Raw genomic sequence first — 25,493 nt, forward strand, 5'->3', positions numbered from 1 at the left:
GAGACCTGGCCATGTGGTGCCAGGACAACAACCTCTCCCTCAACGTGATCAAGACAAAGGAGATGATTGTGGACTACAGGACAAAGAGGACCGAGCACGCCCCATTCTCATCAACGGGGCTGCAGTGAAGCAGGTTGAGAGCTTCAAGATCCTTGATGTCCACATCACCAACAAACTAACATGATCCAATTACACCAAGACAGTCGTGAAGCATCCTGACTGGTTGCATCACTGCTTGGTATAGCAACTGCTCGGCCTCTGACAGCAAGGCACTACAGAGGGTGCAAATACATCACTGGGGCCAAGCTTCCTGCCATCCAGGACCTCTATACCAGGCGGTGTCAGAGGAAGGCCCTAAAAATTGTCAAAGACTCCAGCCACCCTAGTCATAGACTGTTCTCTCTGCTACCACACGGCAAGCGGTTCCGGAGCGCCATGTCTAGGTCCAAGAGGCTTCTAAACAGCTCATACCCCCAAGCCATAAGACTCCTGAACATTTAGTCAAATGGCTATCCAGACTAATTGCATTGCCCCCCCCCACCCCCACCCCCTCTTTACACCACTGCTACTCTCTGTTGTCATCTATGCATAGTCATAGTCCTATTAATCATTCCCATTTAGTTTGATAGTTACACACAAACCCTCCTCATGCCCCTCCCCCTGACAACAGGAGCATCTCCTCCTGTCTGTGTTGCCATGGTCTATCGCCATGGAGCTGAAGACAGAGATCATCAAATGACTGTCAGAGAATAAAGACAAAGGACAGAACTTCCACAGTCTGTACATCCGTCAACACAAAAAAGTCAGGTCAGGAAATGTGTCTGTACATCCGTCAACACAACAACGTCAGGTCAGGAAAGGTGTTAGTATATCCGCCAACACAAAGACGTCAGGTCAAGAAATGTGTCTGTACATCCGTCAACACAAAGACGTCAGGTCAGGAAATGTGTCTGTATATCCGTCAACACAAAGACGTCAGGTCAGGAAATGTGTCTGTATATCGTCAACACAAAGACGTCAGGTCAGGAAATGTGTCTGTATATCCGTCAACACAAAGACGTCAGCTCAGGAAATGTGTCTGTATATCCGTCAACACAAAGACGTCAGGTCAGGAAATGTGTCTGTATATCCGTCAACACAAAGACATCAGGTCAGGAAATGTGTCTGTATATCCGTCAACACAAAGACGTCAGGTCAGGAAATGTGTCTGTACAACCGTCAACACAAAGACGTCAGGTCAGGAAATGTGTCTGTATATCCGTCAACACAAAGACGTCAGGTCAGGAAATGTGTCTGTACATCGTCAACATAAAGACGTCAGGTCAGTCTTGTCCTGGAGGCAGCTCTGCAGAGTGGTCACTATCTTGTTTAGCCACAAAGTCATAAAATCTGATTTTAAACCTACAGTAACCCTAGCATTAACCCTAACCTCAACCACACTGCTAACCTTATACCTAATCCTAACCTCAAATTAAGACCAAAGACCGATTAAGACCGATTAAGACCGATTTAAAAAAAAAACTATTTACGATATAGCCAATTCTGACTTCGCAGCTTGGAGATTTAGAGGAAAGATTCATCCCAATAAACTTCAACCTGCTTTTTTGGGGAAGTTGCTCTCATCTTCCCAATGATCTGTTACTTTGGCCAGCACACCTAAATAGTATCAGAGGACCGAGCAGAGTCGCATTGATTCCCCTACTGTATCTTCTTGGCTCGGTGTAGTATTCTGTATTCTGACATCGTGGGGTTTACTAAGCTGGCCACCTGTTCTCAGGGGAGCTGTTGGGAGTCCTCAACAAACTCTTCAGCAGGTTGGATGACATTGCCAAGGTGACATATCATTTCAACAACAGCTGAATAGATCCCGACGGCGTACGCTCACTCAAACATCATCACATACTACTCAGAGGGTACCGTGTAAAAACTCTCCATCACTGACTCTCTAACTCTTTCTTTATCTCTCTCTCTCTCCCCTCTACCTTCCCTCCCTCTCTCCTCTCCCCTAGTCTCCGTCCCCCTCTCTCTCCCATCCTCTTCTCCCCCTCACTCCCTCCCTGCCTAAATCTCTGGATCACTCTCACCCCTCCCTCTCTCCCTCTCCGCCCCCTCTCCCTTATTCTCTCTCTCTACTTCCCTCTCTTTCTTTCTCTCCGTCCCTCATGTCCTCCTTACCTCCTGCCCTCTATTTCCCTCCCAACCTCACACCCTCCTTATCTCTCTCTCTATCTCTCTCCAGAAGAATGAGTGTTCTCCTGAGTCCTGGGTGACTGTTACTACTGTGTGTCCGGTCTGCCAAACACCATCCCCACCCATGCTAGGAACTGTGTTCAGATGGGGCTTTACATGTCAGTCTGCCAACCAACCAATCACTGCTCTTCATCACCGCTCACATACCATGCTCTCTCCTTCATCTGTATCTGCCTGTCATTAAACTCCATCTATCACCTCCATCTATCACCTCCATCTATCGCCTCCATGTATCACATCCATGTATCACCTCCATGTATCACCTCCATGTATGACCTCCATGTATCACCTCCATGTATCACCTCCATGTATCGTCTCCATGTATCGCCTCCATGTATCGCCTCCATGTATCACCTCCATGTATCACCTCCATGTATGACCTCCATGTATCGCCACCATGTATCACCTCCATCTATCGCCTCCATGTATCACCACCATGTATCGCCTCCATCTATCGCCTCCATGTATCGCCTCCATCTATCGCCCCCATCTATCGCCCCCATTTATCGCCCCCATCTATCGCCCCCATCTATCGCCCCCATCTATCGCCTCCATCTATCGCCTCCATCTATCGCCTCCATCTATCACCTCTGAAAATTACTTTTGTGAACTGCTTTTATCATACAGTTTAACATATGGGTGGCAGGTAGCCTAGTGGTTAGAGAGTTGGACTAGTAACCAAAAGGTTGCAAAATCAAATCCCTGAGCTGACAAGGTAAAAACATGTCGTTCTGCTCCTGAACAAGACAGTTAACACACTGTTCCTAGGCTGTCATTGAAAATAAGAATTGATTCTTAACTGACTTGCCTAGTTAAAGATATATAGAGTATAAATCTGTATCATGTAGATAAATCAATCATTTATCTCAATCACTAATCTACTTTCTCTATTAATTATTTTATTGGCTCTGTTTCTGATAAATCACCTTGTCTCGTTGGCAACGCAGAAATAATTTACAAATAATTTAACCTTGTCATATCTCTGTAGTAAACTACGGGAGGCTACAGGTGTGGAGATCAGTATGAGAGTGGGCGTGCACTCCAGCAACATTCTCTGTGGCGTAATTGGTCTACAGAAGTGGCAGTACGATGTCTGTTCACATGACGTGACCCTGGCCAATCATATGGAGTCTGGGGGCATGCCAGGGTAAGAAACCAGGAAGCTGATGTGTTTGTTTTATGAACTGTTATAAAGGTGTAATAAGCTTTTTAAGACATGTCTCATACTGTACCTGGGTTAAAAACCCATGTGGTATGTGTGTGTTATGATAGCTTTATGCAAGTGTGTGTTCAGGTGGGCACAATGTTACAGATCATTCAGACAGAAATTTCTTAGGTAGTACAGATATGATTGTTTACCATGCAGAATACGGCGTTGTGTCAGTTCTATTCAGTACAATTCTAACTGCAATGTTTCCCACCCAAGGCGTGTCCACATCACAGAGGAGACACTGGGTCACTTAGCTGGGGCATTCCAAGTGGACACTGACGGGGGGAACTGGGACTTTCTGCTAAAGGGGAGGAAAACCTACCTGGTGGTCGACCCACATAAGGAAGAGACGACCTCTAAGAAGAAGGAAGAGGTGTCTGCAATGTGCATGTTTTAGAACCTGTTGTTGTGTGTATTGATGTGTTTATGTACAGTACCAGTCAAAAGTTTGGACACACCTACTCATTCAAGGGTTTTTCTTTATTTTTACTATTTTATTACATTGCAGAATAATAGTGAAAAGATCGAAACTATGAAATAACACATGGAATCATGTAGAAACCAAAAAAGATTCTTCAAAGTAGCCACCTTTTGCCTTGATGACAGCTTTGCACACTCTTGGCAATCTCTCAACCAGCTTCATGAGGAATGCTTTTCCAACAGTCTTGAAGGAGGTGTGTTTTAGTTGAAAAACAAATAATAATCCCACTAAGCGCAAAACAGATGGAATGGCATATCGCTGCAGAATACTGTAGTAGCCATGCTGGTTAAGTGTGCCTTGAATTCTAAATAAATCACTGACAGTGTCACCAGCAAAGCACCCCCACACCATCACACCTCCCCCTCCATGCTTCACGGTGGGAAATACACATGTGGAGATCATCATCATTCACCTACTCTGTGTCTCACAAAGACATGGTGGTTCAAACCAAAGGACAGATTTCCACCGGGCTATTGTCCAATGCTCGTGTTTCTTGGCCCAAGCAAGTCTCTTGTTATTGGTGTCCTTTAGTAGTGGTTTCTTACAGCAATTCGACCATGAAGGCCTGATTCACGTAGTCTCCTCTGAACAGTTGATGATGAAATGCGTCTGTTACTTGAACTCTGTGAAGCATTGATTCGGGCTGCAATCTGAGGTGCAGTTAACTCTAATGAATTCATCCTCTGCAGCAGAATTAACGCTGGGTCTTCCTTTCCTGTGGCGGTCCTCATGAGAACCAGTTTCATCATAGCGTTTGATGGTTTTTGCGACTGCACTTGAAGAAACTTTCAAAGTTCTTGAAAATTTTCCGGATTGACTGAACTTCATGTCTTAAGGTAATGATAGACTGTCATTTCTCTTTGCTTATTTGAGCTGTTCTTGCCATAATATGGACTTGATCTTTTACCAAATAGGGCTGTCTTCTGTTGTGTCACAACACAACCGATTGGCTGAAACGCATTAAGAAGGAAAGAAATTCCACAAATAAACTTTTAACAAAACACACATGTTAATTCCAGGGGACTACCTCATGAAGCTGGTTGAGAGAATGCCAAGAGTGTGCAAAGCTGTCATCAAGGCAAAGGGTGGCTACTTTGAATTATCTCAAATATAAAGTACGTTTTAATTTGTTTCTGTCACGACTTCCGCTGCAGTCGGCTTCTGTCCTTGTTCGGGCGGCGTTCGGCGATTGACGTCACCAGCATCGCCGCTCCATTTCTCATATGTCCATTTGTTTTGTCTTGTTCCATTACACACCTGGTTTTCATCCCATAATCACACTGCATGTATTTAGTCCTCTGTTCCCCTCCATGTCTTTGTGTGTAATTGTTTCGTGTTACGTGCTTATCGTTACGCGCCAGTCTGGGTTTTCATGTTTCCGTGTTTTTTACACATGGTTGGTTTATTTTGTATTACAGTGTTTTGTATTGAACATTTATCGCGCCTTACACTTTTGCCTTGTGGGCTGGAGATTTTAAAGAAGCTGCGTTCTTCTGTTATTTTCTCTACTGCCATAATAACGTGTGCTCTTGTTCAATACACCCTGCTCTCCTGCACCTGACCTCCACCAGCAGCGCACAGCCCTGACAGTTTGTCGTAGCAGAATCAGAATTAGTTAGGTAACATTGATAAATAAGATGTTGTATTTACTTTCATAATATGCTTATGTGGAAAAAGTCACTTGGGGCCCAGAGAGGGGAGAGGTCAGGATTGTCTTCATTATGAATATACCTGTGAAACCATGTGAAGGGCTCCACTATGTCTGTACTCCAGTCACTCCCTCATTTTCCCATTGGGGGAGGAGTATGGCAGTGTCTGGAACCATTGTATGTCCCCTCTGATGTCGAAACTTATCTTTCATAGTATATGACCTAGAGGCTCACTCCTCTCAGGGAGCTTGTCCAGGGGTGGGTTGTATTTGAGATGGGAGTATCTAGAATTGATAATTGATATATGCCATTAGATGAGGTAATGTTTTGGTAATAGGAAGTACCAAGAACGAGAAGTAGAACCTTGTCTTAGAGAGCAAACTGTACGATAATTTATATTATCTGTGGTTTGTCATGTCTAACTAGGGGGTGGATCTTTGCTATAAAAGATCTCAGTTGCCATTATGTTGACACTCTCAGATAATTCATTTGTAGACACTGAATTGATCTGAGAGTCACAGGGCTATGGTGAAGCTCATATTATTAAAAGATGAAGTTTAAAGTATAACTCTGACTTGTGTGTGGTTTGTAAACTCTCCTTTCACTTAGAAATTACCACGACAAGTTTCACACTTTTTTGGTTACTAAATATGTGTTTTTCATAGTTTTGATGTCTTCACTATATAATCTACAATGTAGAAAATAGGAAAAATAAAGAAAAATCCTTGAATGAGTAGACGTGTCCAAACTTTTGACTGGTACTGTATGTGTTTACATTCTGTTAGATGCCTGTATGTAAACAAAAAATAATGTGTTTGAATGTTAGCATTTCTGTGTGTGCACACATCCCTGATGAGTGTGTGTGTGTGTGTGTGTGTAGGGAGGAGGGAGGAGAAAAGGAGGGAGGGGTAAAGGAGGGAGGAGAAAAGGAGGGAGGGGTAAAGGAGGGAGGAGAAAAGGAGGGAGGGGTAAAGGAGGGAGGAGAAAAGGAGGGAGGAGAACAGGAGGCAAATAGGGTCTAAAAGGATTAATGGAGAGAGATGGAGAATAGATGTTGTTGCTCTCTTTCTCTCTCTCTCAGAAACATTGCTATGGCTGTGTCATATGGAGTTACCTTTCCTGTTGAGGTGCTACTCCTCTCTGTGGTCTGCACCGGTTACCTCAGGGTAACACTGTAACCACAACCCTAAACCTAGCTTCATGTCCACATCCTGGTTCAACCCTAACCTTAGCCTCAACCACAACCCTAACCCAAGCTTCATGTCCACATCCAGGTTAAACCCTAACCTTAGCCTCAACCCTAACCCAAGCTTCATGTCCACATCCAGGTTAAACCCTAACCTTAGCCTCAACCACAACCCTAACCCAAGCTTCATGTCCACATCCTGGTTCAACCCTAACCTTAGCCTCAACCACAACCCTAACCCAAGCTTCATGTCCACATCCTGGTTCAACCCTAACCTTAGCCTCAACCACAACCCTAACCCAAGCTTCATGTCCACATCCTGGTTCAACCCTAACCTTAGCCTCAACCACAACCCTAACCCAAGCTTCATGTCCACATCCAGGTTCAACCCTAACCTTAGCCTCAACCACAACCCTAACCCAAGCTTCATGTCCACATCCAGGTTAAACCCTAACCTTAGCCTCAACCACAACCCTAACCCAAGCTTCATGTCCACATCCAGGTTAAACCCTAACCTTAGCCTCAACCCTAACCCAAGCTTCATGTCCACATCCTGGTTCAACCCTAACCGTAGCCTCAACCCTAACCCAAGCTTCATGTCCACATCCAGGTTAAACCCTAACCTTAGCCTCAACCACAACCCTAACCCAAGCTTCATGTCCACATCCAGGTTAAACCCTAACCTTAGCCTCAACCACAACCCTAACCCAAGCTTCATGTCCACATCCAGGTTAAACCCTAACCTTAGCCTCAACCACAACCCTAACCCAAGCTTCATGTCCACATCCAGGTTAAACCCTAACCCTGAATGTTTCTTTTTAACAATTCCAGTGTGAGTGTTCTAGCATGGTATTTGATGTATATATGTGTGTGTGGGTGTGTGTGTGCACGTGTGTGTTTCAGAGGTTGAGCTCTAAGGTGTCCAGTGGATTTTGGCTCTTTCGCACAGATTGGCCACCAGGGCGGCGCTACAACTACTACTGGTCTGCTTCTGTCTCCTCATCACCCTGCTCATGGCTATACTGAACGTTGTAAGTCACACACACACACACACACACACACACACGTTAACATGCATGCACACACATACTGGAATTCACAAACAAACACACACACACTTTAACTCACTGTGTTTTTCTCTCTACAGCTCTTTTTTCCTGGAAACAACCGTACGTCAAACTCCTACGACAAAACACCACTACATAACCTCCCCCTATACACTGTCCCTGTGAGTAGCTCCTCAATCCATCAAGCAATCAACCAGTCAATTCATCAATTATAACCTTACTTGAGACATGAACATATTGGTTAGCCCCCTGAGGAAATACCTAGGCTTTAGCTCAGTAGGCTAACCTAACACACAGTTGTGGCCTGAAGACGACCCAGGTTTGTCATAAGGTGCTTAATATCTAGTCTAATATCAGTCACTGGTGATGACTCTCTTTCTCCCCCCTCATCAGATATTTTTCAGAGCTGATCTGATTCGTCAAAAAGACCAATTAGTGGAAAAAAGAATCCGAATTGGGCTGTCTGTGTGAACGCAGCCATAGAGAGAGAGACACACACACACACACACGTTGCTCTACAATGACACCAAGTAAGACTGGATAACAGGTAGTAACATAGAAACACACACCTTTAGCAACAGCTTTCATCAAAGCCACTTCAGTATCACGTAACCTCATACAGAGTATCTCATTACATTAGTCAACGAAGCCTGAGGCGGTGTTATCTCCTTGGCCCTTTGTTTAAGCTGCGTGAACAAATAGAGGTAAAATGATACTATCGTCTGGGTTCCACCATCTGGACTTACAGAGTGACAGACAAAAGGCATGAAACTCAAACCAGGGTTGAGTCAGACATGTGTGTCCAGTTTGTGGAACCCCCTCTCTCCTTGCCTCTCCCTCCCTCTGTCTCTCAGGAAAGTGAGTTTGAATATGTTTTGTAAAAGACTGACATCACAGAGGGGGGGAAGAGAACAAGGGAAAGACGGATTATTACATGGTGGCTCAAAGTGTGTGTTTGTATTTCCCCAGGCCTGGAGTCCTAAAGGATCCTAAGATAATGGCTGGTGTTTTGTTGTTCATCTTCTATTACACCTGTCTGTTCATACGTGCATGCGTGCTTGTCACTGTCACGACTTCCTTGTTCGGGCGGCGTTCGGTGGTCGACGTCACCGGCTTTCTAGCCATCGCCGCTCCATTTTTCATTTATCCATTTGTTTTGTACTCACTTTTGTTGCCAGCGGTTTAGACATTAATGGCTGTGTGGTGAGTTATTTTGAGGGGACAGCAAATTTACACAGTTATACAAGCTGCACTCTCACTACTTTACATTGTAGCAAAGTGTCATTTCTTCAGTGTTGTCACATGAAAAGATGTACTCAAATATTTACAAAAATGTGAGGGGTGTACTCACTTTTGTGATATACTGTAGATAGCTCTGTTCTGCCTCACTGGGTCGAATTCAAATACTTTAAAAAAAAATGCCCTTACTTACTCTCTTCCCGGAGGTAGTCAGGGATCTGTATGTGATTGGATGAGAGAAAGAAAGGTCACTTATCATGTCATTGTTTTTACCACTCAAATCTTGTCAATGAGTGGAAGTGTTCTCTTGTTCTCTGTCTCCCTCTGTAGGGCTGTGATGTGTCCTACAGCCATGTGCGCAGCATGGTAGAGTTTGCCATCGCTCTGAAGAACAACCTGGAGTCCATCAACCAACACTCCTTCAACAGCTTCAAACTACGAATCGTTGAGTCTGGTGTAGGTGGCCAGCGGCTGGCTGGCCAGTGGGACAAGGAAATATGACTAATTTAATCTTTACTCGATTCCTTGTCGTCTCTCCTTGCCTGATTCTCAAAATGTAATGGAGAAGAAAGTCAGAGGGAAGGGACCTTCTCCTTCAGTAAGGTTGAGGATGCACAGAATCAAGGAAAGACTAAAAGAGATTGAGCCTTAACTTTGTAACCATCTCCCCATTCCAACTCACGTTCTAATGTTCTCTTTAAAATGGATAAACCACGGTCCAAACCACAGTATGATATCTGGGGGAACTTTGTGTTTGTGTGTGTGTGTGTGTGTGTGTGTGTGTGTGTGTGTGTGTGTGTGTGTGTGTGTGTGTGTGTGTGTGTGTGTGTGTGTGTGTGTGTGTGTGTGTGTGCCTGCCTGCCTGCCTGCGTGCGTGCGAACGAGCGAGAGAGAGAGAGAGATATATCCCACTACAGGTGGAGTGACTAAGAGAGGAGTCACCACCGGCAAGGGGGAATTCAACACCGACTGACCAATCAGCTCCTCTGTTCTGACCTCTCCAACCAATCATCAACACTCACCCGACCAAACAATTTTGTGTTAGAAATGCCCGTGTCGATTTCTGGTTCCAGTAGGTTCCTTTCTGTTTTCTGAAGACGTTAAACCACAATCCAGACTGTTGGCGATAATTTGTGATAATTTATTCATTGTGTTTTTAATGACTCTCTACTCATGTACTACTTACTGTATGTATCTATGTGTGATCTGTGTATGGCAGACACCTAACCAAAGACCTTTAACAACATCCTCTTATTACTAATGACAGACACACAGAGTGGGTTCAAGGCAAGAAATGACATTGAAAGGGCCTTCTTGGGAAATGACAGAGTATATGGAAACTCTAGATTGGTTCCCTTAATGGGATGTTTGAAATAAGTGGTGCTGCATATAATAAGCATGGTGTTATGTTACTGCAATGGATGAGGAGGTTCTGGCCAGTAGGCTTCTCTGCCAAAGGTATTGAAACATTCACACATAGCTACACCTTTTTGAATCCATCTGCTGCCACTTTAGTGGCCTGAGAATGCAATATAACTTATGATAATGCAATTATTTGTTTTGTACTGAGTTTGTATTAAAGAGATTCATATGTGTTGTCTATTCTGAACTACTTTATAATAAAAGCTTGCTTGACTATAAATGAATGCATATAAAAATGAACTTAGATGTGGGAGATTTTGTAATTACTTCTAAGCAATCAAATTCTTTAAATACTGTTAGTGCATTACTACTTTAGTAAGATGATAATAATGTGTAGCCTATTAGTTCGTACTCATAAAGTGTCATGAAGCTCAAAGAACAAGGCCTACCTTTTTATTCTCGAAACGTCAGTTTCCGACATGAACTGAGAGCTGTGGAATTTCCCCTCTGTTTAAGCCACACCCACAGACCTCTCTGACTGGCCAGAACGATTTATATGTAAAACTCTTCTCGCTCGTTATTGGTCCTCATTCTGTTTTGGGACATTTCGTGAGTTTTGTTATATGAAAGTTTTGGTTGATCTAAAAGTTGGTGAAATTGGTAAGTGTTGTTATTATTAACTGTCAAATAATGTGTAAATATATTAGTTTCAGTCGAGTTTTAACCGATATGGCACCTGTTTCCTATTCGTCATGGTTTGTGAGGTAGAATGACTCGTTTTGGTAGCTAATTTAGTAACGCGTCAGAATCGTCAGGTAGCGTGACCGTAGCTACCAGACATGTTCAACATTGCGATGTGGGCTGTTGTAGAGTTATGGCTAGAAGGATTCCAGCTTTTGTCAAATTTACGTCAAAAGTATATATATATTTTAGCTAACCCTAACCCTTTTCCCAACCTTAATTAGCTTGATTCCCCTAACAGCTACGTCAATTCTCCCTACCTATTGGGGAAAGTCTAATCGGACAAAAACTGGATCCTTTCTAGCCATAACCATACATCTGCTGGACGCCCAACATCCTGTAACTACATTCACGCGAGATTCAGCTCTGGTCCGAGATTAGGTTATGGTAAAATGTGCAGGTTATGTTTTATAACTAGTTTATAATCTACCTTTTTATGAGGCTATGTTGTGCCATTTAGTGACCGCACCATCAATGCCACGAGATACACCCACCTGCTCTATTCACACAGATTGGGGCTGATGGATAGGTGAGCTCACTCAACTGAGGACACATACTCACAGCACAATGTCTGGGGCCCAGGACCACAAGAGACGGCAACCCCCAAAGATGTACTTGGTGCTCTCCAACCTAAAGATTCAGGACCAGTTGGAAGGTACCATCCGACTGCTACGCGGGAACCTCTGTCAGGAGCAAGAGGGGGGAAGGAGCAGGGGCGACCAACTGTGGGTAAAGGTAAGAAAAGGAATGAATACTTTATCACGCCTGTCTTCTCTCTTCCTTGTGTTTGAATATTGACTCTTCTCTTCCTCTTTCTTTCTCTGCTCTCCCTCCCTCTTTCTCTGCACTCTCTTTGTTCTTGTCTCCCACCACCCTCCATCCCTCTCTCGCTCTCCCTCCCTGTCTCTCCTTGTCCCCTACCACTCTCTGTCTCTCCCTTCCCCCCTCTCTCTCTCTCTCCCTCTCTCTCTCTCTCTCGCCCTTCCTCTCTCTCCTTGTCCCCCACCACCCTCTGTCTCGCTCTCTCTTTCTCTCTCTCGCTCTCCATCAGGTATTTGACAATGCCAGTATGTCAAGACTGTCAAGCAGCTGAAGATTGACAAGTTATACACTCCTCTAATTTCTTTCTCTCTCCCTCAGGTGTTAGACTATGGTTGTATGGTAAAGATTGACAAACAGCTGCTTATAGAAGTCCCCACCGACCTGACCGGCCTATTGGAGCCTGTATCTGATCCAGAGTCCCGCCTCAATTTGCTCATTAACCCCAAGCAACTTTACCGATTGGCTGCCTTGCCCCTAGGCACCCCCCTCTATGTCCAGATGGGCCAACCAGGAGAGCTGGCGGAGGCGGAGCTGAGGTATCGAGGACCGCTGACCAGAGGAAGTACTGCTGTGTTGTTTGGGGTGCAGCTGAAGGTATTGTTGCTAACGTGGTGTTTTTAGCTATAGACAACAGACCATAACAACAAACTTTCACTCTTTGATGATTGTCTTGAACATCATTTTACTTGTATTTTAGTTAGCCACTGTCACACAGTAGTTACCAAAATTGTCAAATGACTCGGATCTACCTTTCTCGCTCTCTGTCTCTCTCTCTCTCTCTCTCTCTCTCAGGACTCAGCAGTGGGTAGAGGCAACAGTAATGGTTCTTACAAAGGCCACCAGCTCTTCACCTGTCCCGAAGCCTCCGCCCTCTTCCTACCGGCCAATCAGATTAGGCTACGACGCTGGTCCCGTGCCAATGACGACCATCACAACAACGCTCTTCCTCCTCAACCTCAACCCCCCATTGGTAACATCATTGCTAGAACGGCCGAATCGTCTCCCAGCCTAGTCCCAGTCCTGGCTAGAAACACCAGCTCCCCACCTCCCTTCCAGGTGGGCCACAGGGTGTGCTTCCCTCTAGAGGATACTGTCCATGGGGGAGAGGTGAGGTTCTGTGGGGCCCTGCCTGGACGGACCTCCACTGGGGTGTTCGTAGGAATCCTGCTGGTCAGTATTACTGCTGGAGGGTGCGGCTGTATATAAAAATACAATCGGTGTGATTATACACATTTTAGATTTTATAGTAATTATTGTGTATTAAGACACCCAAAATACAGTGTTTTGTGGATAACATTCACACATGTTTAGGCCAAATTCTTCATCTAACAGTCAATGTTTCCTGTATATTTGCGCTAATCAGTTTGTTTATACGCAGGACAATGCGGTTGGTAACTGGGATGGTTCATATAAAGGAGAGAAGTTGTGCTCCATCTCCTCTTCTCTGTATGGTTGCCTGCTACCCATCTCCAAGGTGTCCCCTGGTACGTCACTCCCTGGTTCAAATGTTACGGCAGATCAGAGATCCTGTTTGGTTTACTGTTGAGTTACTATTATGACAGTTATGAGAGAGGGTGTAATTGGAAAACAAAACGTTGTGGAAAATCATGACTGTTAGATGACTGACGTCCTCCCTTTCTTTACCCCTGATTCTCTTTAATTTTCCTCCTACCGGGCTTTGAATTGTGTGCTGTGTTTGACCGTTGACCTCTACTGACCCCCCCCCCCGCAGAACCAAGGTCACGCCGCCACACTCCTCCCCTCCAGAACCCCAAACCGGTCCTCAAACCCACCCAACCACCTGCTCCTGTATCCTCACCTGCCTCCACCCCAAAGATCGCTCTGATGCCCCCCCAACTCCTCTCAGCCAAACTGGCCTTAAAACCTCCACCCCTCCCCAGCCCCAAACCTTTCACGAAACCTCACCCCCTTCCCCCAACCCCTCCCACCATCAAACCCCAAACCCTGCACTCCCCGACCGCCACCGACCAACCACAGCTCTTGAACGGTTCGCCCGGTCCCCTCTCTCCGGGTCGAGGTGACGGATTGGACGCTGAGGAGAACGGAGACGCGGGATTGGAGGTTGAGTTGGAGGTGGGGTCCATGGTGGAGGTGAATGACCCACCCCTTTTTGGAGTGATTCGTTGGATTGGACGAATCATTGGAGTTTCACAATTGGTGTCAGGAATTGAGCTGGTACGGTAACACTGTCAACACTGTCACTGTGTGTCATCAACTCCCTGTAATTCCATCAACTCTGTAATTGTGTCAGTGTCAAGTCAATCAGTGTATGACAACGTTGTAAAGCAGCGGTATTCAAACATTTTCAACTAAGGCACCCTTAAAAACTCAAAAAATGTGTTTTTGTAACATATTTATCTGCTTACTTTCCTTTCTCAGGACCAGGAACTGACCGCTGGAACAGACGGCAGTTACCTTGGCGAACGCCACTTTCGTTGCCCTGCCAACAAGGGGCTGTTCGTCAAACTCCGGAACTGCAGGCGGGATTCCAGATTCCCTGCCCCTGAGACACCAGTCAATCAGGTGGAGCGCTGCAACTCCATAGGTGTGTTATCTGTGTGTGTGTGTGTGTGTGTTGTCTTGCCTGACTCACGCCACTCCCTTGAGATGAATGAGCTAGCCCAGGTTCCCACTGCTTCAGGTCTATGACCTACAGGTGCCGCCCTTCCAGCCCAGTCCGGATGCCAGCAACCCGCTGATTCCAGCCGCGGCACCGGCGTACTTCTTGGCGGCCGACAGCTGGAGTGGGAGAAACCTTTTTTTGTTAAAAAGCACTCAGCCGGGCGTCCAACTCCGGGGTAGGGCAACCAGGGGAAGCATAAGACCAGGGGAACTAGAGGGAGAGTATAATTTCTCCTCTCTGCAACTGTTTTTAGTTTTACACCCACGGGTGCGCGTCACGAACCGTTCACCTGTGAACCTGAAGTTACCCACCCTAACGTGACCTAGTGTCCTACGAGACGGAAGAGGTATATTCACACCTAAGACATTTTCATACACACGCCAAGCATGAACCACACAGTTACCAAGAGAGGAAACCATCGGGTCTATTTCGGTCAGTGGCCCCTTGAGAGGAAGTACACCACCTGTATTTATTCAAGCACAGCCCTATACAAAGACTCTACTTATCTTGTGAATACCCTAGCTCTCAATCCAGAGGAAACAGACGCCTCACAAGTCCTCAACTGGAAGCTTCATTAAATAGTACCCGCAAAAAGCAGTCTCATTGTCAACAGTGAAGTGGCGACTCCGGGATGCTGGCCTTCTAGGCAGATTTAATGTGCTTCCTTTAAAAAAGTAATTTGGTCACTTTCATTGTGATACAAACCTTATCAAAACATGTAGGCTTATGGGCTTGGCTACATGAGATGGGCGGCCTATGATAAAAACATTATTTAAAAAAAGGCATTGTTTCTTGCCGTAAGTTGGGCGTCATTCACAAGTGATAGGCTAATATTGTCACTCATCACACTATTCTTGATTTAATCATGTCTTTACATATACTAAATTACATATGTGTGAAATGTGTTATGTTTCGAAACAGGGATAGAGGGGGAAAAAATACATGTCATCTATGCACTTAAATAGCAAATGGAGGTTGCTTTCCCCCGTGGTTTATTTTCATGCCAGCCAGGTAGGTTATATACTGTTGCAAAGGGAAGAAATGTACTTAATATTAGGAAAGTTTAGAAATAAATATAGTAGACCTAACCCAGTGGTTCCCAAAGTATTTATAGTCCCATACCCCTTCAAACATTCAACCTCCAGCTGCGTACCCCTCTAGCACCAGGGTCAGCGCACTCTCAAATATTGTTTTTTGCCATCATTGTAAGCCTGCCACACACACACTATACAATACATGTATTAAACATAAGAATGAGTGAGTTTTTGTCACAACCCGGCTCGTGGGAAGTGACAAAGAGCTCAAAGATCTCGGGGCACAAATAGTAATATAATAATAATAATCGTTATTTAGCCATCTTGCATATAAACCTTATTTGTTCATCTAAAATGGTGAATAACTCACCACAGGTTAATGAGAAGGGTGTGCTTGAAAGGATGCACATAACTCTGAAATATTGGGTTGTATTGGAGAGAGACTCAGTCTTAAATCATTTTCCACAAATAATCTGTGCCTGTATTTAGTTTTCATGCTTGTGAGGGCCGAGAATTGACTCTCGTATAGGTACGTGGTTGCAAAGGGCATCAGTGTCTTAATAGCGCAATTTGCCATTGCAAGAAACTCTCTCAATCCAGAAATCTGGCAGTGGCTTCTGATTAAATTCCATTTTCACAGAACTGCTTGTTGCAATATCGATGAGGCTCTCTTGTTCAGATATCGGTAAATGGACTGGAGGCAGGGCATGAAAGAGATAACGAATCCAGTTCTTTGTGTCGTTCGTTTCGGGAAAGTACCTACGTAAGTGCGCACCCAGCTCACTCAGGTGTTTGGCTTCATCACATTTGACATTGTCCGTAAGCTTGAGTTCAGTTGCACACCCAAAAATCATACAATGATGGAAAGAAAGAAACAAGACAGAAACAAGCTCCAAACTTCTTAATCATAGCCTCAATTTTGTCCCGCACGTTGAATATAGTTGCGGAGATTCCCTGTAATCCTAGATTCAGATCATTCAGGCGAGGGGAAAAAACATCACCCAGATAGGCCAGTCATGTGAGGAAACTTGTCATCATGCAAGCGGTCAGACAAGTGAAAATTATGGTCAGTAAAGATAACGTTAAGCTCGTCTCTCGATTCAAAAAAAGTTTAAATACTTTTCCCCTTGATTACCAGCGCACTTCTTTCTGTATGTTGTAAAAGCTTTACATTGTCGCTGCCCATATCATTGCATAATGCAGAAAATACACAAGAGTTCAGAGGACTTGCTTTAACAAAGTTAACCATTTTCACTGTAGTATCCAAAACGTCTTTCAAGCTGTCGGGCATTCCCTTGGCAGCAAGAGCCTCTCTGTGGATGCTGCAGTGTGGCTTCGGGAGCAACTGCTTGCACGCGTGTTACCATTCCACTATGTCTCCCTGTCATGGCTTTTGCGCCATCAGTACAGATACCAACACATCTTGACCACCAATTTTATTTTTGGCAGTGAAACAAGGCTATTCAGGCGAGGAAAAAAACCTCACCCAAATGTATAGCCCCGTTGGAAAAGGTGTGGGGGGAGGAATATTATATATATATTATGTGAATCACATTTTTATTTGGCGTACCTCAGACGGCATTGCGCGTACCCCAGTTTGGGAATACCTGGCCTGGCCTATAGAAAGCTGATGTGATCCTCCTCTTTTTAATAGATGCCATCACTCTGTTTTCTCACACAATTTAATAGTCTATAGAAATGTTGCGCAACATGAGCTCATGGGCTCCCATGAAGTGTTTGATTAGATTTTTGATTAGATTTGCATTGATGTCAGAGTGATTAGAGGGACAGTAGAGTGCTGAGTACCAGTTAGCAAGTTTCATAGGCTACTAATGACCATCATCAGCATCACAGCTTGGAGAAGCCTAATTACCGTGACTACGGTCACGTGAAATTTCACTGCCGTCACAACTCTTGACCGGCGGTAATACGGTCACCGAAACAGTCCTAGCTGCCTCCTCCTCTTTCTGCTAGCTGCGGTGCCTCTCGGCTCTCTCCCTTCTGTTCCTTTTCCCGCCCCGTTGAGTCTCTGTTTTCTTGGCCTCCTGCTCTCTCCATCCCAAAAGCCGTAGTTTCAGCAGGGGTGAGTTACATCCGTCCGAGGGTTTGCATGTGTGTGTGGCACATTTTTGTCTCTATGAGTGTGTGTGCATGCGTGTGTGTCTCCATACCATGTAACATGATGACCAATCCAACCACCAGCGTTTGCCGAGTGGGGCAGTGAGCGCGTCGAGGAGCACACCCCTCCAGTCCAGGGGGACGAGGCCAGAGATATGTACCAGGGCTGGAAGAGAGGCATCCAAGGCCACCTCAACTCCTGCTACTTGGACGCCTCACTATTCAGGTGACCATATGCTGGCATTCTCCCTCCGTCCTGTTTGTGATATTATTAAGCCAATAATTGTTATTCAGTTATGTAATAGGATGTTGAGAACCGGAACCCTCAGTTAGAACCGGAACCCTCAGTTAGAACCGGAACCCTCAGTTAGAACCGGAACCCTCAGTTAGAACCGGAACCCTCCGATAGAACCGGAACACTCTGATAGAACTGGAACACTCTGATAGAACCGGAACACTCTGATAGAACCGGAACACTCTGATAGAACCGGAACACTCTGATAGAACCGGAACACTCTGATAGAACCGGAACACTCTGATAGAACCGGAACACTCTGATAGAACCGGAACACTCTGATAGAACCGGAACACTCCGATAGAACCGAATTAAGGATTAGATAATGCAGTCAAATGCTTTTTTGTGTGTGCAAAAATGTAAAATTGGGCAATGTTATCATGTCGAATATAAGGTTGTTTTTTAAACTAGAAGGAATGCTGGATGCATTCATGTTAATGAAAGTATTTTCTCCCCCTCCCCCCTCTCTCTCCCCCTCTCTCTCCCCCTCAGTCTGTTTTCGTGCTGCAGTTCAGTAGACTGGGTGTTGCTGTGGCCCTCGAACCCCTCAGATGGCCCCCACTGCAGCCAAGCCCAGGACCTGCTTCGCTGTGAGATAGTCAACCCCCTACGCAGGTGTGTGTGTGTGTGTGTGTGTTCCTTCACAATGGATGTTTATGTATAGGCATATATTGTGATTTAAATTGTTCTGTTGTAGATCAGTATCACTTTGTATTTATATAGTGAATTTGAATAGCTTTTATGAATGTACTTTCAGGTTTGGCTATGTATGTGCCAGTAAAACCATGGCCCTGAGAAGACTACTAGAGGCTGAGAGTAGTGACACAGGCTTCACCAACCAGGAGAAAGGTGTGTGTGTGTGTGTGTGTGTGTGTCCATCCGTCCGTCCGTCCGTGGGAGAGGGTGTTTGGCTGTCTGTCCATCTGTCTCTCTGCCCGTGTCAGTAGGATGGAGAGGGAGAGAAAGTGACTGTGTTCAGGGGAAATGTTGATAGTGTTATTTAACTCTTAAGTTGAGTGAAGTTGAATTTTGTGCCACTGCGCAGGCTGATATTTGAGGGAACATTGGTGGTGAGTGTTTTTAAACACGTCTGTCTTCTTTCTGTCAGACCCAGAAGAGTTCCTCAACAAGCTTTTCCAGCTCCTCCGGGTTGAACCTCTTCTGAAGATCAGGTATACTTTCTCTCCCCCCTCTCTCGTTCTCTTATTCTCTCTTACACACACTTTCTCTCCTGCTCCCCCTCCTTCCTTTCAGGTCAGTGACACAGAAGCAGCAGCCTCAGGAGTGTCACCTCTACCAGCTCTTCCCTCCATCCGTTCCCCTCTCTCCTTCTTCCCCTGTCCCTCTGTCTCCGTCCCTCTGTCCCATCCCTCTCTCCTCCCCTGCAGTACTCATGAGGGTGGCCAGTGTTCAGACTCTGTTAGAGACATCTTTTCTCCACGCGGGACTAAAGTTTGCTGAGGTAACAACACAAGACGACATAGTAGATACACAAACTCTACGTTGATGTGTTGATGGATTGACTCTCCCCTCCGCCAGGCCCCTTCCTGCCTCCCCCTCCTCATGCCTAGGTTTGGGAAGGACTTCAAGATGTTTGACGCCATCTTGCCTTCACTCACCATCGACATCACAGACCTGCTGGATGACAGTAAGAACCAAAGATATTGTCATGGAAATTCTTACACAGGGACACTGGAAGTCATTCTTAATGAATCATTGTTTATTGTCAGCACGCTGGAGAGGTTCCAACCAACTCAATGCACCATAGTACACATGTCAATCAGGAGCTCTGCCTGGGCAGTCCCAGCAGTGGTCTTCTATATGACTATACACAGACAAGTTATATTTGCATAATTAATTTATCATTACCATTTTGTTTCATTCATGTGACAGACCAACACCTCACGAGTCTTCTCTCTAAGATGAGACCTTGAAACTGAGATATCTTTTGTTCGTTCTCAAAACAAGGTCTGGGCGTACTGCCAAATTACGGATTCTGATAAATCAAATCAAATGTTATTTGTCACATATTTGTCACTGAGGGTTCCGGTGTAGACCTTACGGTGAAATGCTTACTTACAAGCCCTTAACAAACAATGCAGTTTTAAGAAAATACCTACAAAAAAAGCAAGCGATAAGAATAACAAATGATTAAAGAGAAGCAGTAAATAACAATAGCGGGGCGATATACAGGGGGTACCGGTACAGAGTCAATGTCAAATCACTTTATTTGTCACATATGCCAAATACAACAAGTGTAGACTTTAGCGTGAAATGCTGACTTACAAGCCCTTAACCAACAGTGCAGTTCAAGAAGAAGAAAATATTTACCAAGTAGACTAAAATAAAAAGCAATAAGAAAAAGTAACACAATAAGAAAAACAATAACGAGGCTATATTACAGGGAGCACCGGTACTGAGTCAGTGTGCAGGGTTACAGGCTAGTTGAGGTAATCTGTTCATGTAGGTGGGGGCGAAGTGACTATGCATAGGTGACAAGCAAACAGCGAGTAGCAGCAGTGTACAAAAGGGAGAGTGGGGGTCAATGTAAATTGTCTGGTGGCAATTTTATGAATTGTTCAGCAGTCTTATGGCTTGGAGGTAGAAGCTGTTGAGGAGCCTTTTGGTCCTAGACTAGGTGCTCCGGTACCGCTTGCCGTGTGGTAGCAGAGAAAACAGTCTATAACTTGGGTGACTGGAGTCTGACAATTTTATGGGCTTTCTTCTGACACTGCCTGTATTTTATATCGGTCCTAGATGGCAGGGAGCTTGGCCCCAGTGATGTACTGGGCTGTTTGCACTACCCTCTGTAGCGCCTTACGGTCAGATGCCGAGCAGTTGCCATACCAGGCAGTGATGCAACGGTCAGGATGCTCTCGATGGTGCAGCTGTAGAACCTTTTGAGGATCTGAGGACCCATGCCAAATCTTCTCAGTCTCCTGAGGGGGGAAAAGGTTGTCGTGCTCTCTTCACGACTGTCTTGGTATGTTTGGACCATTTATAGTTAGTTGGTGATGTGGACACCAAGGAACTTGAAACTCTCGACCCGCTCCACTACAACCCCGTCAATGTTAATGGGGGCCTGTTCGGCCCATCTTTTCCTGTAGTCAATGATCAGCTGATTTGTCTTGCTCACATTAAGGGAGAGTTGTTGTCCTGGCACCACACTGCCAGATCTCTGACCACCTCTCTATAGGCCGTCTCATCGTTGTCAGTGATCAGGCTACCACTGTTGTGTCGTCAGATAACGTAATGATGGTGTTCGAGTCGTGTTTGGCCATGCAGTCGTGGGTGAACAGGGAATACAGGAGGGGACTAAGTACACACCTCTGAGGGGGATCAGCGTGGCAGACGTTAAGGATCCGTGTGGCAGACATATTGTTGCCTACTCTTACCACCTGGGGGCGGCCCGTCAGGAAGTCCAAGATCCAGTTGCAGAGGGAGGTGTTTAGTCCCAGAGTCCTTAACCTCTCTAGGGAATTTTACCTGGCCAACATCCGGTGAAATTGCAGAGCGCCAAATTCAAAAACAGAAATGCTCATAATAAAAATTCAAAAAACATTCAAGTGTTATACATTGGCTTAAAGATTAACTTCTTGTTAATCCAACCGTTGTGTCAGATTTCAAATAGGTAAACCAATGGCTCCAAGGCGGTCACAACAGGCAGACGAAAAATCCCAAAAGTATCATTAAAGTTCGTAGTAACATGTCAAACGATGTTTATAATCAATCCTCAGGTTGTTTTTAGTCATATTATTCAATAATATTTCAACCGGACAATAGCTTCGTCAATATAAAAGGAAAACAAGAAAGGTGCGCTTCCGGTCGTGCGCAGTAAACAGGTCTGGGGACTTTCCACTATCCACTCACTCAGAGAGGTCTTACTCTCTCATTTTTCAGAATACAAGCCTGAACAATTTCTAAAGACTGTTGACCTCTAGTGGAAGCCATAGGAAGTGCAATCTGAGTCTCAAGTCATGGGATATTGTATAGGCAGTCAGTGGAAAAGTACATACATAAAACATACAAACATCCCACATCCTGCCCATTATTTTAATCGTTTTTTAAACTTTAGAGTGTTTTCTATCCAAATCTACCAGTTATATGCATATCCTAGCTTCTGAGCCCGAGTAACAGGCAGTTTACTTTGGGCACGCTTTTCATCCGGAGGTAAAAATAGTGCCCCCTACCCTAGTGAGGTTAACTAACTCACTTCGTGGGCACTATGGGGTTGAACGCTGAGCTGTAGTCAATGAACAGCATTCTCACAGGCGTTCCTTTTGTCCAGGTGGCAGTGTGGATGGCAGTGTGGAATGCGATTGAGTCATCTGTGGATCTGTTGGGGCGGTATGCGAATTGGAGTGGGACTCCGGTGTCTGGGAGGATGCTGTTGTGAGCCATGACCAGCCTTTCAAAGCACTTCATGGCTACCAATGTGAGTGCCACGGGGCGGTAATCATTTAAGCAGGTTACCTTCGCTTCCTTGTGTACAGGGACCCGATGGTCTGCTTGAAACATGTTGGTATTACAGACTCGGTCAGGGAGAGGTTGAAAATGTCAGTGAAGACACTTGTCAGTTGGTCCACGCATGCTTTGAGTACACGTCCTGGTAATCCATCTGGCCCAGCGGCTTTGTGAATGTTGACCTGTTTAAAGGTTTTGTTCACATCAGCTACCGAGAGCGTTATCACTCAATCATCCAGAACAGCTGGCGCTCTCGTGCATGCTTCAGTGTTGCTTGCCTCGAAGCGCGGATAAAAGGCATTTAGCTCGTCTGGTAGGCTCGCGTCACTGGGCAGCTCGCGTCTGGGTTTCCCTTTGTAGTCATTAATAGTTTTCAAGCCCTGCCACATCCGACGAGCATCAGAGCCGGTGTAGTAGGGTTGAATCTTAATCCTGTTTAGACGCTTTGCTTGTTTGATGGTTCGTCTGAGGGCATAGCGGGATTTCTTATAAGCGTCCAGATTAGGCTACCGCTCCTTGAAAGCAGCAGCTCTAGCCTTTAGCTCGATGTGGATGATGCCTGTAATCCATGGCTTCTGGTTGGGATATGTATGTGCAGTCACAGTGGGGACGACGTCATCGATGCACTTATTGATGAAGCCGATGACTGAGGTGGTGTATTCCTCAATGCCATTGGATGAATCCCAGAAAATATTCCAGTCTGCTAGCAAAACAGTCCTGCAGTGTAGCATCCGCATCATCTGACCACTTCTGGGCCGTACGCATTACCCTCTGTGAGGATTTGTTAAATTGGTCACTTGCATGAACACAGAAATTGGTTATTAGAAAAGCACAAACATTAAAATTCCAATTACAATATAAACTCATATATGAAAATGTACACTGAGTGTACAAAACACTTTAAGAACACCTGTTCTTTCCATTACATATTGAAGGGGAGGAGTCAGGTTAAAAAAGGATTTTGAAGTCTTGAAACAATTGAGGCATGGATTGTGTCTGTGTGCCACTCTGAGGGTGAATGGGCAAGACAAAATATTTTAGTGCCTTTGAACGGGGTATGGTAGCAGGTGCCAGGCACACCGGTTAGTGTCAAGAACGGCAACGCTACTGAGTTTTTCACATTACAGTTTCCCATGTGTATCAAGAATGGTCCACCACCCGAAGGACATCTAGCCAACTTGACACAACTGTGGAAAGCATTGGAGTCACCTTGGACCAGCATCCCTGTGGAACGCTTTCAGCACCTTGCAGAGTCTATGCCCCAACCAATTGAGTCTGTTTTGAGGGTAAAGGGAGTACAATTCAATATTAGTATTGTGTTCCTAATGTTTGGTGTACGTCTGGTAAGAACCCTGCTATGTTACATGAGGACATTTTATCGGGCGGGTTTCCTGTTGATGACCTATTTAATACTTTCTCTCTCTTTCTCTTCACTCTCATCACTCTCTCTCCCTCCCCCTATTGCAATCTCTTCCTCTCTATTTCTCCCTCCTGCTGTCTCTCTCTCCTCCCCCCTCTCTCTAGCTCTCAGACAGTGCAGTATTTGCCAGGCAGTAGCAGAATGGGAGTGTCTAGAGTGTTATGACGACTTGGACATCACACCTGGTCATCTCAAACAGTACTGCCACACCTGCAACACTCAGGTAACCATAGCACACCATTATTACCTATAGTACAGCTCTCAAAGTTCCATCAAAAGTCCCTTACATCTACACACTGCAGGACCAATATCCTCTGTCTCCCTTCCTCTTTCTCCCTCCATCCTTCCATTAGGTGCACATCCACAAGAAGCGCCAGTCCCACAGTCCGTGTCAGGTGGGTGTGGCTGGGGGTCCATGGACCGGCCCACTGCATGGAACTCGTCAGCGATTGGCTCTCTTTGCTGTGACGTGCATCGAGACCAGCCACTACGTGAGCTTCGTCAAGCACGGACCCCGCCCCAACGACTGGCTATTCTTTGACAGTATGGCCGACAGGGAAGGTGAGAGATGTCAACTTTAAAAATGGGCCTTAAGGCCTGCAGCTAATTTTCATTTCTTCCTGTTAGTCAATTGATTGGCCAGAGAGTCTACTCATCTGGTGTTCCAGATCTGAATCACTCCCTGATTACAGGGCAAATGCAAATCTGCAATACTGCAAATCTCAAATAGCCCCCGAAACCATGAAACTCTTAATTTATATGATCGTGACATCCCATAATAGTTGCCATGTTCTGTTTCCATGGTTACGGCCAGGCGGGGAGAACGGTTTCAACATTCCCCAGGTGAGGGCGTGTCCAGAGGTGGGCCGCTACCTCAGCCTATCGGCGGAGGAGCTGGTCAGGCTAGACCCCGCCTCCTTGAGAGAGTCCGCTCGCCGGCTGCTGTGTGACTCCTACATGTGTCTCTACCACAGCCCCGAGCTCAGCCTGTACAAGTAACACACACACCAATGTGCCTTCAGGATGAGTGACGTGCAGTATTGTACATTAACCACTGTTGTGCCTGTTCAAGTAACACACGCACAAGTTCCAGTATTGCACCAATGTGCCTCCAACAAGCAACACAGAAACAGACTCCCACAACAACCACAGCCCAAATGTGCCTTTGCAACACGAACAACCTGTTTTTCACTCTTCTGTTTACTTTATCCTTATGTTCAATGAAAATCTGAGAAGAAAATTATGAATAATTGTATATAATATCATAATTTGATATAATATAATGATGTTATTATATATATCGAAACAATTTGCATATTTTTATTTCACACACCACTTTTTATTCCATATTGGTTATGTTGTAATACATAGATTTAGAAAATTACCATGAGAATATATTAAAGAGAATTATAATGAAATATGTTGTTTGAAACATGTTATTGTCAAAATATGATTCTGGTGTATGAAAAATAGCCCTAAATGCTTATCGGCGCCAGGTAGTCCCGAGATTA

General features: G+C 45.2%; 2 protein-coding genes across 4 annotated transcripts; both read left to right on the forward strand.

Moving 5' to 3' along the window:
* Positions 1-2,121: 2,121 nt before the first annotated feature.
* On the forward strand, positions 2,122-9,834 carry LOC112259769 (adenylate cyclase type 4-like). Of its 2 annotated transcripts, XR_002954907.2 has the most exons (6): positions 2,122-2,348; positions 3,239-3,397; positions 3,677-3,833; positions 7,680-7,807; positions 7,924-8,004; positions 9,413-9,834. XR_002954907.2 is itself a non-coding variant. In XM_024434402.2 (5 exons), the coding sequence occupies exons 1-4, from the start codon at positions 2,335-2,337 to the stop codon at positions 7,800-7,802; spliced, it is 453 nt and encodes a 150-aa protein (XP_024290170.1). In that variant the 5' UTR covers positions 2,122-2,334; the 3' UTR covers positions 7,803-7,807; positions 7,924-8,030. The 2 variants fall into 2 exon arrangements, 1 of the variants encoding a protein (XP_024290170.1); XM_024434402.2 differs by lacking the exon at positions 9,413-9,834 and having other exon boundaries at positions 7,924-8,030.
* A 1,150-nt stretch (positions 9,835-10,984) lies between these two features.
* On the forward strand, positions 10,985-25,400 carry si:cabz01101003.1 (ubiquitin carboxyl-terminal hydrolase CYLD). 2 transcript variants are annotated; one of them, XM_042329481.1, is made up of 16 exons: positions 10,985-11,104; positions 11,697-11,920; positions 12,326-12,601; positions 12,800-13,177; positions 13,386-13,491; positions 13,740-14,203; positions 14,408-14,573; positions 17,888-18,029; positions 18,591-18,713; positions 18,856-18,947; positions 19,207-19,270; positions 19,353-19,560; positions 19,638-19,746; positions 24,087-24,205; positions 24,336-24,543; positions 24,797-25,400. In XM_042329481.1, exons 2-16 carry the CDS (start codon positions 11,753-11,755, stop codon positions 24,979-24,981), a joined length of 2,808 nt encoding a protein of 935 aa, XP_042185415.1. In that variant the 5' UTR covers positions 10,985-11,104; positions 11,697-11,752; the 3' UTR covers positions 24,982-25,400. The 2 variants fall into 2 exon arrangements, with proteins under 2 accessions (XP_042185415.1, XP_042185416.1); XM_042329482.1 differs by lacking the exons at positions 24,087-24,205; positions 24,336-24,543; positions 24,797-25,400 and adding an exon at positions 22,387-22,533.
* The last annotated feature ends 93 nt before the right edge of the window (positions 25,401-25,493 follow it).

Source organism: Oncorhynchus tshawytscha, linkage group LG10 (genome assembly GCF_018296145.1).
Source record: "Oncorhynchus tshawytscha isolate Ot180627B linkage group LG10, Otsh_v2.0, whole genome shotgun sequence".
Taxonomy (NCBI): domain Eukaryota; kingdom Metazoa; phylum Chordata; class Actinopteri; order Salmoniformes; family Salmonidae; genus Oncorhynchus; species Oncorhynchus tshawytscha.

What these genes read in the sequence shown, in the direction of transcription:
- si:cabz01101003.1 (XM_042329481.1), top strand. Translation starts at nt 11,753, where the DNA reads ATGTCTGGGGCCCAGGACCACAAGAGACGGCAACCCCCAAAGATGTAC. An exon ending in CTTCACCAACCAGGAGAAAG is followed by an intron (nt 18,948 to 19,206) that starts GTGTGTGTGTGT and finishes TCTTTCTGTCAG; the next exon opens with ACCCAGAAGAGTTCCTCAAC. An exon ending in GAACCTCTTCTGAAGATCAG is followed by an intron (nt 19,271 to 19,352) that starts GTATACTTTCTC and finishes CCTTCCTTTCAG; the next exon opens with GTCAGTGACACAGAAGCAGC.
- LOC112259769 (XM_024434402.2), top strand. An exon ending in GAGTCTGGGGGCATGCCAGG is followed by an intron (nt 3,398 to 3,676) that starts GTAAGAAACCAG and finishes TTCCCACCCAAG; the next exon opens with GCGTGTCCACATCACAGAGG. An exon ending in CCTCTAAGAAGAAGGAAGAG is followed by an intron (nt 3,834 to 7,679) that starts GTGTCTGCAATG and finishes TGTGTGTTTCAG; the next exon opens with AGGTTGAGCTCTAAGGTGTC.